At 38.9% G+C, this 16,218-nt stretch overlaps 1 protein-coding gene across 5 annotated transcripts in view; it reads left to right on the top strand.

The window, feature by feature from the left end:
* The window catches only part of LY75 (lymphocyte antigen 75), a 97,577-nt gene that overhangs the window by 17,603 nt on the left and 63,756 nt on the right, over nucleotides 1-16,218 (top strand). For 4 of the 5 annotated variants that reach the window (XM_031651811.1, XM_031651812.1, XM_031651809.1 and 1 more), the window contains 9 exons: nucleotides 1,297-1,407; nucleotides 2,534-2,674; nucleotides 5,332-5,523; nucleotides 6,409-6,566; nucleotides 8,480-8,590; nucleotides 9,134-9,222; nucleotides 9,362-9,531; nucleotides 10,631-10,830; nucleotides 12,280-12,422. In XM_031651811.1, the coding sequence (XP_031507671.1) occupies nucleotides 1,297-1,407; nucleotides 2,534-2,674; nucleotides 5,332-5,523; nucleotides 6,409-6,566; nucleotides 8,480-8,590; nucleotides 9,134-9,222; nucleotides 9,362-9,531; nucleotides 10,631-10,830; nucleotides 12,280-12,422 (1,315 nt within the window). Of the gene's footprint in view, nucleotides 1-1,100; nucleotides 1,203-1,296; nucleotides 1,408-2,533; nucleotides 2,675-5,331; nucleotides 5,524-6,408; nucleotides 6,567-8,479; nucleotides 8,591-9,133; nucleotides 9,223-9,361; nucleotides 9,532-10,630; nucleotides 10,831-12,279; nucleotides 12,423-16,218 lie in introns of those variants that run through there. The other variant, XM_031651813.1, reaches the window with a different exon arrangement.

Below are 16,218 nucleotides of genomic sequence, written 5' to 3'. Positions count from 1 at the left end.
CTTCCTAAGCAGTATCGAAAATCATTACCATCATTTGCACATTCTTTTTCCAATATACATGAACCCATACCAACATGATTGCATCCATTTTTTTTGTGGGCAAATGCACATTGAATCGCGTATCAGAAATTGGCCTCACTACCTAAATTATATCTGCTTTCCATCTTTCCTTCCTTCCTTCCTTCCTTCCTTCCTTCCTTCTTTCTTTTTCTTTCCTTCTTTCTTTCTCTTTTCTTTTCTTTTCTTTCTTTCCTTCCTTCCTTCCTTCTTTTTTTTTTTTTAAGACAGAGTCTTGCTCTGTCGCCTAGGATGGAGTGCAGTGGCATGATCTTGGCTCACTGCAACCTCCGTCTCCTGGGTTCAAGCATTCTCCTGCCTCAGCCTCCCGAGTAGCTGGGATTACAGGCACACGCCACCACACCTGGCTAATTTTTGTGTTTTTAGTAGAGACGGGGTTTCACCATGTCGACCAGGGTGGTCTCAAACTCTTAACCTCAGGTGATCCACCCACCTTCTATCTTTCTTAATTGCTGATAGCATCTGGTCATCAAATAATAAATTTGAATGATCTATCTCCATTGTACCACGTGTGTGTGCATGTGTGTGTGCATGCATGCACATGCGTGCATGTGTGTGTGTGCACGTGTGTGACTCTCATTCTGTATCTGTAGTCTAAACTGGACCCTTTGGGACCTAGAGCCATGAGTCATATATATGTATTTCATTATCTATGAAACAGCTGCTATACATATTTCTGATCCAGTCCCAGAAAAACTTGATCATTTGAGGGATCCATGTCTGTCTCCTTCTACTAGATTGAAATTCTCATGAGGGCAGGGACTTTGTCATTTCAGTTTTTATATCCCTAGAACCTGGCAAATAATATGTGTGCCTAATGAATTTAAATTGTCGGTCTAGAATCCAGTCAGATCTTCCAAATCTAGAAGTACAATGGAAACTGCTTTTGATAAGTCTTCTATGTTAATATAAGAGGATTAACAATAGATAGTGAGACAGCTACTCTAAGAAGCTTCTGTTCTTACCTTAGATGAAAGCGAATTTGACAAGCTAATAGGAGAGAAGAATTGAATTAACTTATCAGCCTTTGGGTTTCTCAATAGTCTGAAGACTTTTGTCTATTAGCATTGCCTGCCTTTGATGCATAGACAGCCTCCTACAGGGACTGCTGCCTTACAATCAAGGTCTGCACATTTGTTTGTTATTAGTAGAATAAGTCTAATTTAGATAATAACTTAGGCAACTTTGTCACTTTTTAAAATTTTTTAATTCTTACAGAAAAAGAAGGCATTGCTAAAATTTTCTGGATTGGTTTAAATCAGCTATACTCTGCTAGAGGCTGGGAATGGTCAGATCACAAACCATTAAACTTTCTCAACTGGGATCCAGGTAACTGCTCCTTCCCCACCCCTCTGCACAGAACAAATCTTCAAAAAAGCAAAAGCTTCTCACTCACCAATAGCTTAGAAAAGTTTCACATCTTGGCAACTCTTACTATCGTTACCTCTCAGAAGAATGTTTTCTTCCTAAACCATTCTTAATTGTGATACTGTTATTGCCAAGCTGAACCACACCATGGACAACTGGGCATTTGAACCTTTAGACCTTTAGAACAACCCTGCATTTTTATGTAAGAGCAGAAGGAGCTCCACCACATGGCCCAGAAGCCATTCTGTGTCCCTAAAGGACTTGGCATGGCTGTGACTCACCCATGCTGTGTTTCATCTGCAGCTTAACTCTAATATGGACATATCCCTTCATTTTCAAACTCCTGGGGTCTCTCCCCACTATAGCATGCAAGTACTGACAACATCATGGTTGTATTTTCTAATACAAATAAATACTTCAAAGAGAGTCTTTTAGGGAATAAAACAAACAAAATGCCATTTAGCCAAAAGACTTTCTCCCCAAAGGAAGGATTAGACAATTTTGAAAAATAAAATAAAATCTTTGATTTACGACAAATGTAGAACCTAAAGTTAACACTGATTTCAGTATAAAACTGCTCTGTACACATATAGGAAAACTGAGTTAAGAGCAATAAAATTCCAATTAGTCACTTTAGTTAATTTAGTTTACTAAATTTCCTTATCAGCAAATGAAGTAATACTTTTATTATTTCACTAAATAGAATCTTTAAAGATAATTTAATCTTTAACTCAAGGCCTTAATGGCATGACAATGATAAATTAATATTTTTATTTTATGGAGTAGCAGATTAAGAGCTACTAACCATAGAATATGACCTGGAAGTCATTTAAGGAAAAAGTTTTTGTTTTTAAAATTAACTACAATGTATCATAATATTTTCCCCTTAGATCCTATATTTTAGAAGAAAGACATATTTAAGCACATAATTATTCATTGAGGCTTATACATTTCAATTTAGCTAAGTTTTAACTATACTGTGAGTTTCCATAAAAGCATAAAATTAGGAATACAAATTATTCTTTATGACCACCATCCTGGCCCTAACTTTCTCACTCTAATGCTTTGAAAAATGTTCCCTTTTAAGACAGACCCAGTGCACCTACTATAGGTGGCTCCAGCTGCGCAAGAATGGATGCTGAGTCTGGTCTGTGGCAGAGCTTTTCTTGTGACGCTCAACTTCCCTATGTCTGCAGGAAACCATTAAATAGTACGGTGGAGTTAACAGGTATCTTTCTTACATGCTTATACAAATAGGTCTTAAAATCATAGTTTTGTGAAAACAAGTAAATCTTTTCCGACATCCATTTCCACCTTTCCTTCTCCTGATACTGACAGTACCGAAAAGTACTTGATTTTTAACCCTGTGGTTAGATGTTATCAACCATATATGAATAAAGCTTTGGTTGAGGTAATAAAGAATATTAAATAAAAGGATGTACTTGCCCAGAAGAAGGCAGAGATATTCGAGATAGGAAATATACTTCTGTTCGTGTGTGGCTCTTTTTTCTCCAGAGCAGCGGTTCTCCAGGGGTGGTCCCCAGACCAACAGCATCAGCATCACCTCTTCCTATTAGAAATGCAAGCTCTCAGGGCCCACCACAGATTTGCTACATCAGAAACTAGAGGATGGGGTCCAGCAATCTATGTTTTAAGAAGCTCTCCAGGTGGTTCTGATGCATATTCAAGTCTGAGAACCACTACTGTGCATGCCTCCGTAACAAGGCAAAGCCTGTGGACACAGGAGTAATCCCAGGCTTCTTCACCCTGTGCCCCACAGCACCCGGCCCTCTTCTGTCCTTCTCTGCCAGGCAGGTCTTTGCCTTGAAAAATCAAGTAAAAAAGGAGAGGTGCAGAGGGACAAAATGTGTACAATGAGGGGGATTTTCCAGGGAGTTTGGGGATGAAAGAGACATAAGAACAGCTGAAGTTTTTGAGGAGTGGAAGGGTGTGAGGAGTTTTTGAAAGAATGGAGAAGAGGAGTGCCTTGACTGTCAAGCACAGGGCCTGATGTATACCTGGTATTTAATTACATCCTCACCAAATGAGAGAAACTAATACTCAAAACTGGAGGGGTGTATTAGTCCATTTTCATGCTACTGATAAAGACATACCCAAGACTGGGAGGAAAAAGAGGTTTAATAGACTTACAGTCTCACATGGTTGGGGAGGCCTCACAATCATGGCGGAAGGCAAGGAGGAGCAAGTCACATCTCACATGGATGGTGGCAAGCAAAGAAAGAGAGCTTGTGCGGGGAAACTCCCCCTTATAAGACCGCCAGATCTCGTGAGACTTATTCACTATCACGAGAACAGCACGGGAGAGATCTGCCCCCATGATTCAATTACCTTTCACCAGGTTCCTCCCATAACACATGGGAATTTAAGGTGAGATTTGGATGAGGACACAGCCAAACCATATCAAGGGGAAAGGATGATTTTTAAATGTCCTGCTTTAAAAGGAACTTTGAGTGAAGGGAATAAAGCATCCAAATGTCTTGTCATCTAAAAAGGAGCATAGAGCAATTTTTAAGGAAAAACTAGATATAAAATAAAGAATGTAAGGGGATATTTTAAGATAATAGAGGAAATGAACATTTGTCTTCCAAGTTGATTCAAACCGCATTTAGTCCATACAACAAAAGGCATAATAGAAAAGCCAGCACAAATGAAAATAAGCTAGAGCAATTGATGATAGATTAAGTAAATATCTCGCAGTAGCAATTATTAAGTAAATCATGATATTTCCACATGATTGAATAATATGCATTTACTAAAATAACTGTGCCAGCAGGAAAATACAAAGAACAAAACCAAATGATATTCCTACTTATCATTTTAATCTTGTAAAAATATATATTCATTGAGACAAAGACTAGAATATGAAAATGATTGCATTAAGTTCCATTGTGGGTGATATTTTTCCTGTGTTCCTTTATCATAATTATAAAATATAACAATAATACATGCTATTTCAGAATATTAAAGTTAATTGAGTTATCTTGCAAGTGTAAGAGGTTAGCTGAATCTGAATCACTTTATCCTTCAGTAAGAAAACAAACTGTCCACATTTTTAAGATGCTGTGCATTCTTACAACAGATATTCCAAATGGTTCTGAATCAGTGAAGTCTGAGTAACCAACTCACTTTCTGGTTTTGTTAACAGGGGTAGAAGTATTCTGTAGGGTTTTATACGTCATTATTTTTTTCTAATCTGGAAAAATTAGACCTTTGTGAGCTTTATCATGGTCAAAACAGAATCACTAATTCCGTGAGGTCCATCTGTCTAGCAGAGGGAAGGAAAGAAGTGCAGGGGTAACCTTTGCCCTTTCCCTCCATTGCTGCCGTCTCTTGGATGCGAAGTATATAAACGTCTTATTCTGTCCCTTAAATCTCTGCCTGTCCTTTGTTCAACAGTGAGCATTAATCTACATCCCCTTGCTAAGCTGACCATACAAGAAAACGAGGCTCGCCCTCTTATAATCTTCTCAAGGACAGAGACTGGAGGGAAACCTAACAAATTCCATACCCAGGAAAAGATTTGTCAGAAACTGACTTAAGGCACATCTTTCTACTGTCTACTTGGACTAAGGGCAATCTCTCCCTTGATTGTGTCCAAACCCTTTAATAGTCTGTGCTCAGCCATATAGCGCATTGAAGCACGTTAAAGTCACATCATTTTCTGAATCCCAGTGGGAATTCCTGCGATGCCATATATACCTCATTTATGTGATAGGCATCACATGAATTCATGTCACTGTAGCATCTGACATCACATTCCCCAGTTTTCCAGGACCCTCATTATTCAAGAAAAAATAATTTGCAATGTTATTGATTCAAATAGATGTATCTTTACTGGAATATAAATAGCTGCTTTTCCCCCAGATGTCTGGACATACTCAGATACCCGCTGTGATGCAGGCTGGCTGCCAAATAATGGATTTTGCTATCTGCTGGTAAATGAAAGTAATTCCTGGGATAAGGCACATGCGAAATGCAAAGACTTCAGTGGTGACCTAATCAGCATTCATTCTTTAGCAGATGTGGAGGTGGTGGTCACAAAACTCCATAATGAGGGTAAGTTTTTAAAAATATCCTATTTGAAAGGCTTAAGGCTTTTTAAAGTATCCCTGGTTTTAGACTCTTGGTGGGAATGAAAAGCTTACAGTCTGATCCCACAGGTCAGCACTGTCAGATAGGATTGTCTCTGGTGATGGAACTGTTCTACAATTAGCACTGTCTAGTATGGTGGCCACTAGCCACATGCAGCTTTTGAGCAGTTGGCATGTAGCTAGGGCAACTGAGGAACTGAATTATTACTTTTATTTCATTTTAACTAATTTAAGTGGCCACATGTGCCTAGTGGCAACCAATTTGACAGTACTACCATTGGTTGAATGATCTCCCTCTTCTCATGAGCTAAATTTTATTTAAGTTGCTCAGAAAACTTAAGTGATAATTACTTCACTTTTGTAATTACTTGAAAGCTAAATACTGATAAAGGAAAATATACTAGACTGACAGTATTATGATCTCTTCCTAGAATTCACTAATAATAGCCAAGAGTAGATACCTACTCAGTGCCAGCCTGGTGCTCCTTGTTTCACTTGTGAAGGCAGCAGAGTCATACCAGGGCAGCAGTGGACAGTATTTCTGTTCAAACTGGGATATGTATGATTGTATTTGTAGAATTTCATTCATCCCACAAAGCAAAGTTTATCTACACCAGATATCAGGAACACTCAGCCTGCAGATGTTCTACCCGTGTACTTTACTGGCATAAGTGACTTAAAAAGCCTTCATTACCCAACCTGCCTGTCTTATCAACATATTAGTAACCAAATTAAGAGTACTACAAAGGCTCTTAAAACTCCGTATCAGTATGTAAAAATTCGTATAACAATATAAATATTAAAGTATGTAATTGAGCAAAACCAAAGAAATAAAACATTTTTCTTTTAGATACCAAAGAAGAAGTATGGATAGGCCTTAAGAACATAAATATACCAACTTTATTTCAGTGGTCAGATGGTACTGAAGTTACCCTAACATATTGGGATGAGAATGAGCCAAATGTTCCCTACAATAAGACGCCTAACTGTGTTTCCTACTTAGGAGAGGTAGGAAACCTCCTACGGTTTCTTTATATTCTTATTGTTTCACTTAATGATAATATTAAGATTTCTTTGGTTGGGAAGTTTGTGTATAAGCTGGAAAAGAAAAGGTAAGAGCCCTCTGGATCAGGGTACAGGGCCACGGACCATTACCTGTTAAGAATCGGGTCGCACAGCAGGAGATGAGTGGCGGGTAAGCAAGCATTACTGCCCGAGCTCCGCCTCCTGTAAGATCGGCAGCACCATTAGATTCTCATAGGAGGGCGAACCCTATTATGAACTGCACATGCAAGGGATCTAGGTTGCACTTCCTTGTGGAACAGTTTCATCCCAAAACTATCCTCTTTACCACCCTCTGTGGAAAAAATTGTCTTCCACAAAACTGGTCCCTGGTGCCAAAGGTTGGCAAAAAATAATCTCAAGTCTAGATTGTCTTTCTGGTAGTTACTTTAAAAAGGTAAATAAAAGCAATTACTAAGTAAGCAACCTACATCCTATCTGAGAGCATCTTTTCTGGTCTCAAACAGATACAGAGAATCCCTTTAGAACTCAGATTCTTGTGCCAGACTGATTCTAGCAACCTGCTTTCTCTCAGGACCAGGGCCTCCACCCACCTTTCTGCCATCAATGTGATATTTGGCTAACCACAATTTAACCTGAAAAATCCCATCTTCCAAATTCATGTTCAGATTGTTTTATATTGATACTACTTTGAAAAGTGAAAAAATGATTTTATTTAAAAATTAGGCCTAACATCTTTCAGAAACCATCTTACTCCTATAGAGTGCTCAGCCTTAATAATCCAAAATAGGCTGTGTCTTGAGCAGAAAAGATATATGTACCTCTATGTTTTGTTTGTATCACTTTCCCGTGGACTCCTAATTGGTTATTGAAAGTGACTGTGTCACTTAGACATCTAAAGAGACTTAAGTGGAAGCAATAAATATTATGTGTGTTTAAAAGAAATTTAGAAAGGTGTCACATTTGAAGCTCTATTCAAAATGATATCCAACATGTCTTTAAAAGAACATCAGAAATGGAAAGGGGTTCCCATGGGCAAGAGTGAAGTGATGGCATACCTAGACAGCATTCCAGTGTTCAAAACTGACCCTTATCACAATCGTCTTATTAAAATTTAATTCGAAGAAAGCAAAGTGACTTAGTCAATTAAGCAAATTAATGTTAAATAGCATATTTGAAAGAGAGAATTTTGAAGTCCAGGTTGAAGTAGAGTTGAAAGAAACTTTTGACCTAGAATTCGTGGAGAATAGCTATTTTAGCCACCGTCATCATTTTACACGTGAGGAAACTGAGAAAGGGAGGTTGATGATGTGCCTAAAAGTTTCAAACTTGGGTGCAGCACAGCAACATGGCACAAGTATACATATATAACAAACCTGCACGTTATGCACATGTACCCTAGAACTTAAAGTATAATAATAAAAAATAATTTAAAAAAAAATAGTTTCAAACTTTGGCTGTGCCTTAGGGAAGAAGATTAGAATGCTGAAACTGTGGGCTGAGTTCTTCTCTCTTCAGCTTTTATACTAAGTGTCCTTTGATGGTTTTATTGGTACTCTTATAAGAAAATGAAATTTATCCACAATGTGACCTGGAGGTGATGCTGAGGTAACTGGTTGTGAGCCATCGCTTTGCAGGCCTGTTGAGTAGCATTTTCTAGCAGTGTGTTCTCACATTTGATAATTCATTTATATTAATTCTCTTTCTCTCTCTCTCTCTCTCTCTCTCTCTCTCTCTCTCTCTCCCTCTCCCTCTCTCTCCCTCTCTCCCCCTCTCTCCCCCTCTCTCTCTCTCCCTCTTCCTCTCTCTCTCTTTCTCTCGTAGTTTTTGTGAGTTCAGTTTTGAATATGCGGTAAATAATTTCCTTTCCAAGCAAATGTTTTTGTCTCCTTTCAAAGCTAGGTCAGTGGAAAGTCCAATCATGTGAGGAGAAACTAAAATATGTATGCAAGAGAAAGGGAGAAAAACTGAACGACACAAGTTCTGATAAGATGTGTCCTCCAAATGAGGTAGGTGAAATCCCTATGTAAATTTTCTCAAGCAGTGTTACAACTTCTTGGTTAGAAATGGTAGCTGAGACTTAAATAATTCAGACTTATAAAATTGAGGAAACTACTAGTTTCTGTTCATTTGTGTTAGAACAAGCCAGAAGGCAGTGAGTTACAGCATATTGCTTCTTACAGAAGCAGAAGTTTGAAAATTTCTATAAATATTTGTAGAATTACTAGCCTCAAGGCCGATGACTTTACTTCCCCCACTAATATTATTAATATTCAAAAATAATTCATCCAGTGACTATTATACTCTTATGATGAGCCAGCCTCCAAGGATAAAGAGAATTAACCCATACCTTTTGTCTGACACAGGCTCACAGTCTTGTGGAAGTTATCTGTGAAATTGCATCCCACCCCCATCACATGTGTGAATTCAATAGCCATGTCCTCAATTTCCACATGTTCTAAGATGCTATCAATGTAACAGAAACATGCTTGACAGACGGGGACACCATCAAGTCTGGAAAACAGTTTGACAGTATTTTTCCTCTGATTTAGGGCTGGAAGAGACATGGAGAAACCTGTTACAAGATTTACGAGGATGAGGTCCCTTTTGGAACAAACTGCAATCTGACTATCACTAGCAGGTGTGACCATCAGTCAACTTGTACTCAGAAACTTTCAACTCTGAGTTCTTTTGCTAAACAGTCTTCATAAGAAAAAGGTGCATCTTCAAATAGAGTCAATCATTGTGAAACACTTGCCAATTTGATTCTCCTTTTGTAGATTTGAGCAAGAATACCTAAATGATTTGATGAAAAAGTATGATAAATCTCTAAGAAAATACTTCTGGACTGGCCTGAGAGATGCAGATTCTCGTGGCGAGTATAACTGGGCAACTGTTGGTGGAACAAGGCGGTCTGTAACCTTTTCCAACTGGAATTTTCTTGAGCCAGGTGAGTGTCTTAATCTTTTTTTATATATATACTTTAAATTCTAGGGTACACGTGCACAACATGCGGGTTTGTTACATAGGTATACATGTGCCATGTTGGTGTGCTGCACTAAAGTAGCAGTATACTGTGACTAGTGAAAGGCAGCACTCCTCTCAAAGGTGTTCCTCACTTACTTTTGAAATGTGAGGGATGTGATGATCTTCAGGATTGGAGGCTATCTATGGAAAAATACACAGAAGCACTGGCTGTGTCTTCCCTATTATGTCCTTGAGAATAATCCAGTGAAAGAAGTTCAAAAACTTAGTTCTCCCAAACCACCATCTAATGGCTCAGAGCTAGAAGCACCAGTGCGAGTTTTTAAAATCTTTTCTGTGTAAATCTCAAATAAAATCTCAAAGTGCCCATGTGAGGCTCTTTACATTTTCATCTCTCTGCTTCCTAACCTTTTATCAAAACTGAATGTGTTTTCTTCCATTATTCTCAATGGGTAAGAATTATGGAGGCTATCTTGCATTATTTATTTTAATACTATTTCATACTTTTAATACTCTTATGAATACATAAAATTATGACTGTCATAAAATAAACAGCAAACAAATGTATGTTACCACATACCTCCTTCTATCTTTATTATACCAGCTTTTCCTTTGGATCAGAATCTGGGAGAGTTGTGTTTTGAGGTTTACTAGGTTGCTTAAAAACTGCTCAAAGTTGTTAAGCTAATTTGAACCACTATCCTAAGCAGCAATAGTATTTAGGGTACAGCTCTAGAAACAGACCACCTGGGCACAAATCCTGGGGGCAACCACTTACTAATTCTATGACCTTGAACAAGTCACTTAATTCTCACTGTACCTCAAATTATGACAATAGAATCCCCCCTATAGGTTTGTTGTGAGGATTAATCTTTTTCAAAAAGTACTTTACAAGTAGTAAACACCTATCATTATTATTCTGAACAACACATTTCTTTCCTCTCTTTGTTCCATGTCTTTTTATTCTCTCTCCCCAGCTTGGCTGAAATAAAGAGTAGGAACACTAGAAGATGTTTGAACTTTAACATTTTAATTGTTAATTGAGCTTTCCACTTCAATCCCAGCTTCCCCGGGCGGCTGCGTGGCTATGTCTACTGGAAAGTCTCTTGGAAAGTGGGAGGTGAAGGACTGCAGAAGCTTCAAAGCACTTTCAATTTGCAAGAAAATGAGTGGACCCCTTGAGCCTGAAGAAGCAGCCCCTAAGCCTGATGACCCCTGTCCTGAAGGCTGGCAGAGTTTCCCCACAAGTCTTTCTTGTTATAAGGTAAAGTGACATTCTCATTCTATCCTTTAATGAAGTTATTTTTCCACTATCCTAGTTCGTGTCCTTGTACAAATTATGCTCTTCTCCATAGTCCTATGTAACCTAACTAAAGTGCTCTGGAGCACAGAGTCCTTGGCAGGGCGTCGCCGAACCTCTGGCATGAGGTGGTCAGCCCCACACCCTGCACGTGTCCTACCCGAAAAGGCAGGCCCAAGAACTGGCTCCTTCCCAAAGTCTTTTTTTCCCAGTAAGTTGGTATACTATATGCCATACTGCCGCTCTGCCTATGATCCTCATATTGCTCTAATTCTTGTTGTCAAATTGATAGCTCCAGCACTGTTTATAGTGTAAAAAATTATATATATATTTATATATGTATTTATATTTATATATTTGGGTCTGCATCAGTCAGCTAGTCCCAGAAGCAAACCATTAGATGCCACCCCAAAATTCGGTGGCTATGACAACAAACATATAGCCTCACATTCTCACAGATCTCCAGGCCATCTAGGGTTTGACTGATCTAGTTCGGTGACCTCTGCTCCCAACTTCAGGTCAGCTGTGCTGGGCTCCAGCCCTTCATTCTAGGGCTCAGGCTGAAAGGGCAACAGTTTGCAGGGGTTGGTTATTCTCATGGTATATCGCTGGAGCCCAAGAAGGCAAGCCAACCATATAAGCACATTTCAGGCCTCTGCTCACTTTACCTCCACTAATATCCCATCAACACAGTAAGTCATATGGCCAAGCCCCATGCCAAGGGACAAAGAAGTGTACTCCACCCACCAGGGGGTTGTGGCAAGACCATCCAATTATATTACAAGGAACTGAAAAATTGGGACAAATGTAATTTGGCCTGTCCTTGTGTCATCATCTCTTCTTCCTCCTCTTCCTCTTCTTCTTTCTTCTTTCTTTTTCTCCTTTCTTCTTCTTTTGAAACAGCCCAAGTTCCAGGTTTACTTTTGCCACTTTCTGTCAATGTTCACACACTAGTGCAGACTGCTCTTTGGTTCTTCCTCGTCAGAACATAGTTCTATTTCTGTGTGGGTCACAGTGTCTTATATTCAAAATTTCTATTGTTAGCACATTTCTTTGCCAAAGCCTACTGCCAAAGCATGTATATGTATCGTTTACAGCCTTGCCTACTGGTTCATTTTATCTTTCAAGATCCTAGGAATACGGGAGAACATGGATCTTGTTGGACCACTTCCCCAGTCTGGCTGAGGAAGGCCATCCATCTGACCACAGCGACTGGCATCTGTGCTGGCCCTCAGTTGAGTTGGCACTTTCAGCCGGACTAGTCTGTGTCTCAGTATCTGTGCATTTACCTGTGCCTTCATTACACCTTTCAGAATTCATTTCAGGGGCCCACACATGTGACAGTAATTGACTTTAACACTGTGAAACTTTAAGATTATACCAGAAAACAAATTAACGTTATATTTTGCTAAGGTATTCCATGCAGAAAGAATTGTGAGAAAGAGGAACTGGGAGGAAGCTGAACGATTCTGCCAAGCCCTTGGAGCACACCTTTCTAGCTTCAGCCGTGTGGATGAAATAAAGGAATTTCTTCACTTTTTAACAGACCAGTTCAGGTAATGCTTTTAGAATGAGAATTTCTATGCTGAATTTGATGTCCTCTAGATATTCAAAATCGGCACGTCCTTACCCTCTCTCCCTGTTGGAAAAAAAAAATGGACATGTTTTATTATCTGAAAGGTCATTTGTTGCTTAGCAGTCATGCAACATCAAGCACTCTTAATATGCAGACACTATGAGGAATCTAAAGGTGAATGAAATGTATTCCCTACCCTTTGTTTAATAAAGTCCAACAGCAATGTGTGGCAGAAAATCTAGAACATAGGCAAGGAAGGGCCTCGGGAATTCAGAGGAGGGAGGGAGTGTTTCCGGGAGTATAACCAGGAAAAGTGTCATAAAGAAGGCTGATTCTTGGAAGGTAGGTATTATTTCAAAAGGCAAGATAGGAGAAGGAGAAGGAGCCAGAAAAAAATCAGAACATAAGCAAAGGAACTGAGACCAGAACGTACAGATATGGTCAAGGAGAAATGAGTCATACAAATTAGCTAGAAAATGGGATTTGGATATGAAATTGGAATGTCCTTGTTTGCCAGGAAAGGAGTTTGATCTTAAGTCATTAAGCACAACCAAACAAAAAACAAAAACAAGGTGCCTGTGTGTGTATTTATATCTATACACACTCACATATACATGCATATATACATATATATACAGAGAGGAAGGAGTTTCACCATATTGGCCAGGCTCGTCTCGAACTTCTGACCTTAGGTGATCCGCCCACCTCGGCCTTCCAAAGTACTGGGATTGAAGGCATGAACCACCACGCCCAGCCCGTTTTCAGTTTTGATGAAGTGCGAGTCTGCAAATTTGTTCAATAATAAAGTCTGCGCTTTTGAAAGAGACTTAAAACAAAACTTGCCAATTAGTACTTATCCAGCTCTAAGACTATAATGTTCTTTTCCTGGGAGGAAGGGGCCACAAAATACTACAAAATTGTGAAATTCTAATAAAAATCCTTTAAAAATTAAATTCTAAAAAAATTTTTTAATTTTAAAAATTAAAGCAACTAGCAACATTTTCATTATGCAACAAATAAGTTAGTACTGAGTAGCTGGTGGCCTCCAGAAATGGGTATGGCTCTCCAATTTGCCATGGTCTCTAATTTATTACTTCTTGTCCCCACTTCCCTTGCTTATGTTATGTGCTTGTCTCATATGTACTCAAATAGCAATTGAGTTAATAATCACAAGTCATGTGATCATCTTAATAGGTGCTGAAAATGCATCTGGTAAAATCCACTATTCATTCCTGGTTTAATACATAAATATACACTTACATTTAATAAATATAACTAATATATAAATTCTTATTAGAATAGAAGAGTAGCTCAAATTAATAGCCATATCACACTTAATGATGAAGCATTGTTAAGTGCATTTCCCTGAAAGTCTGAAAAAGGTAAGGATCCCTATATCATCACTATTGTTAATCTTGGTTTGAAATTCATCTCCTGCACCTTAAGATAAAAACAATACTATAATGTCTAAATGTTTATATATATTAAGCAGAGGAAAAGATAAATTATCAGAGTAAAGCATATACTATTTACACTTAAAACTAGACTTCAAAAATATATCAAAAAGGGTAATGGCTATTATATCTCTAGGAAGTAAGATTTTGAGCAATTTTTAAAGTCTTTTCTTTGGGCTGGGTGTGGTGGCTTACGCCTGTAATCCCAGCACTTTGGGGGCCTGAGGTGAGAGGACTGCTTGAAACCAGGAGTTCGAGACCAGCCTGGGCAGCATAGGGAGACCCTGTCTCTATAAAAAAACAACAACAAAAAAACCCAAAAGATTAGCTGGGCATGGTGGCACACACCTGTAGTCCTGGTTACTCAGGAGGCTGAGTCAGGAGGATCACTTGAGCCCAGGAGTTCAAGGATACAGTGAGACAAGATAGTGCCACTGCACTCCAGCTTGGGCAACAGAGATGCTGTCTCTAAAAAATAAATGAATAAAATATTTTCTTCGGAAATTTCCATATCTTCCAGATTTGCTTTTTGTTTTGTTTTGTTTTGTGTTTTGAGACAGGGTCTTGTTTTGTCACTCAAGTCCAGTGGTGTGATTACAGCTCACTGCAGCCTCAACCTCCCAGACTCAGGTAATCCCCCTACTTCAGCCTCCCAAGTAGCTGGGACTACAGTCACATGCCACAACACCCAGCTGATGTTTGTATTTTTTTTGTAGAAACAGGTTTTTCCATGTTGCTCAGGCTAATCTCAGATTCCTGGGCTCAAGCGATTCACCTTCCTTGGCCTCCCAAGGTGCTGGGATCACAGATGTGAGCCACAGTGCCTGGCCCAGATTTGCTCTAATATAGCTTCTGCTGTGTTTTTCTCATTAGAGAATGTAGTTTCACTACAGTGTACTGGAAACCTAATATAAAATACAATACCTGTGTTCCATAAATATTTATTTATTAAGCATCTGTCATAGAATCTCAGGTATTCTAGACATCATTGTCTAGTGTTAGAAATTAATATACAAAATTTCACTGCAGACTGACCCAAGGTAATTTGTATATACTAAATACCAACTCTCGGGTTCTTTTTGAGGTGAGTGTTAGCTATTCCCTCAACCTTGAGAATAGATTATAACAAATACAAAATTCAGACCAAAATTTTCCATACATACAGACATTTGCTATGCAAACATTTATTGAAGCAGACACAAAACATCTTATACAACCTGTTTTGTAAGCTTGACAACATCCCAGCAATCTGTCCTTTTTGGTGTTTTAACTATCACCTTGCACAGGTTTACTTGAGCAGATGTGGCAGCATTCTGTTCCCATTGTAGTGAGTATCAGGCCGTCACAGTCACAGGACCCAATGACTGGATGTGGGATTGTTTAGAATCAAGCCCTACTAAGATACAGGCTGTGGCCTCACAAAATTCTAATATATTCTTGAGAAGTGTGAGAGTTTCTCTAAATATTTTAGCTAATCCCTGCATCTCAAATAACTTATATTTCACCAATGAGAGCCCAATCCTACTATCATGCCGATGAACAAGCTTCCGATTTCAGCGACATTAACCCAGTTCTCACATTCACTCTGCTCATGACCAAAGCTTCCAGTGTGACTTTGGTGATCATGGAAGTCCTCATGATGGCCACCTCTGGAGCATGGCCTTTCTTTTTTTTTTTTTTTTTTTTAATTGTACTTTAGGTTCTAGGGTACATGTGCATTTTTTTAAAATTATACTTTAGGTTCTAGGGTACATGTGCACAATGTGCAGGTTTGTTACGTATGTATACATGTGCCATTTGGTTTGTTGCACCCATTAGCTCATCATTTACATTAGGTATTTCTCCTAATGCTATCCCTCCCCCATCCCTCCGCCCCATGACAGGTCACGGTGTGTGATGTTCCCCACACTGTGTCCAAGTGTTCTCATTGTTCAGTTCCCACCTATGAGTGAGAACATGCAGTGTTTGGTTTTCTGTCCTTGTGATAGTTTGCTCAGAATGATGGTTTCCAGCTTCATCCATGTCCCTACAAAGGACTCGAACTCATCCTTTTTTATGACTGCATAGTATTCCATGGTATATATGTGTGGGGCATGGCCTTTCTAATACACCACCAATACTTCCTGACATGTAAGTTTCAAGCAGGGCAACTTAACGGCCCTTAGATTTCAAGCTTGACACAGACAATATCATACTATCCAGGTAAAGTATTTTTAAGTAAAATGCTGATATAAGGTCTAGATTCCAAGCAAGCGGTTAGTAACCCTAACTGGAACGAAGAGCCGTGGATAAGTATTAAGCAATGAGGTTGTAGATATTTGT

Source organism: Papio anubis, chromosome 10, assembly GCF_008728515.1.
Source record: "Papio anubis isolate 15944 chromosome 10, Panubis1.0, whole genome shotgun sequence".
Taxonomy (NCBI): Eukaryota; Metazoa; Chordata; class Mammalia; order Primates; family Cercopithecidae; genus Papio; species Papio anubis.
This window is presented reverse-complemented; position numbering and strand designations above follow the sequence as displayed.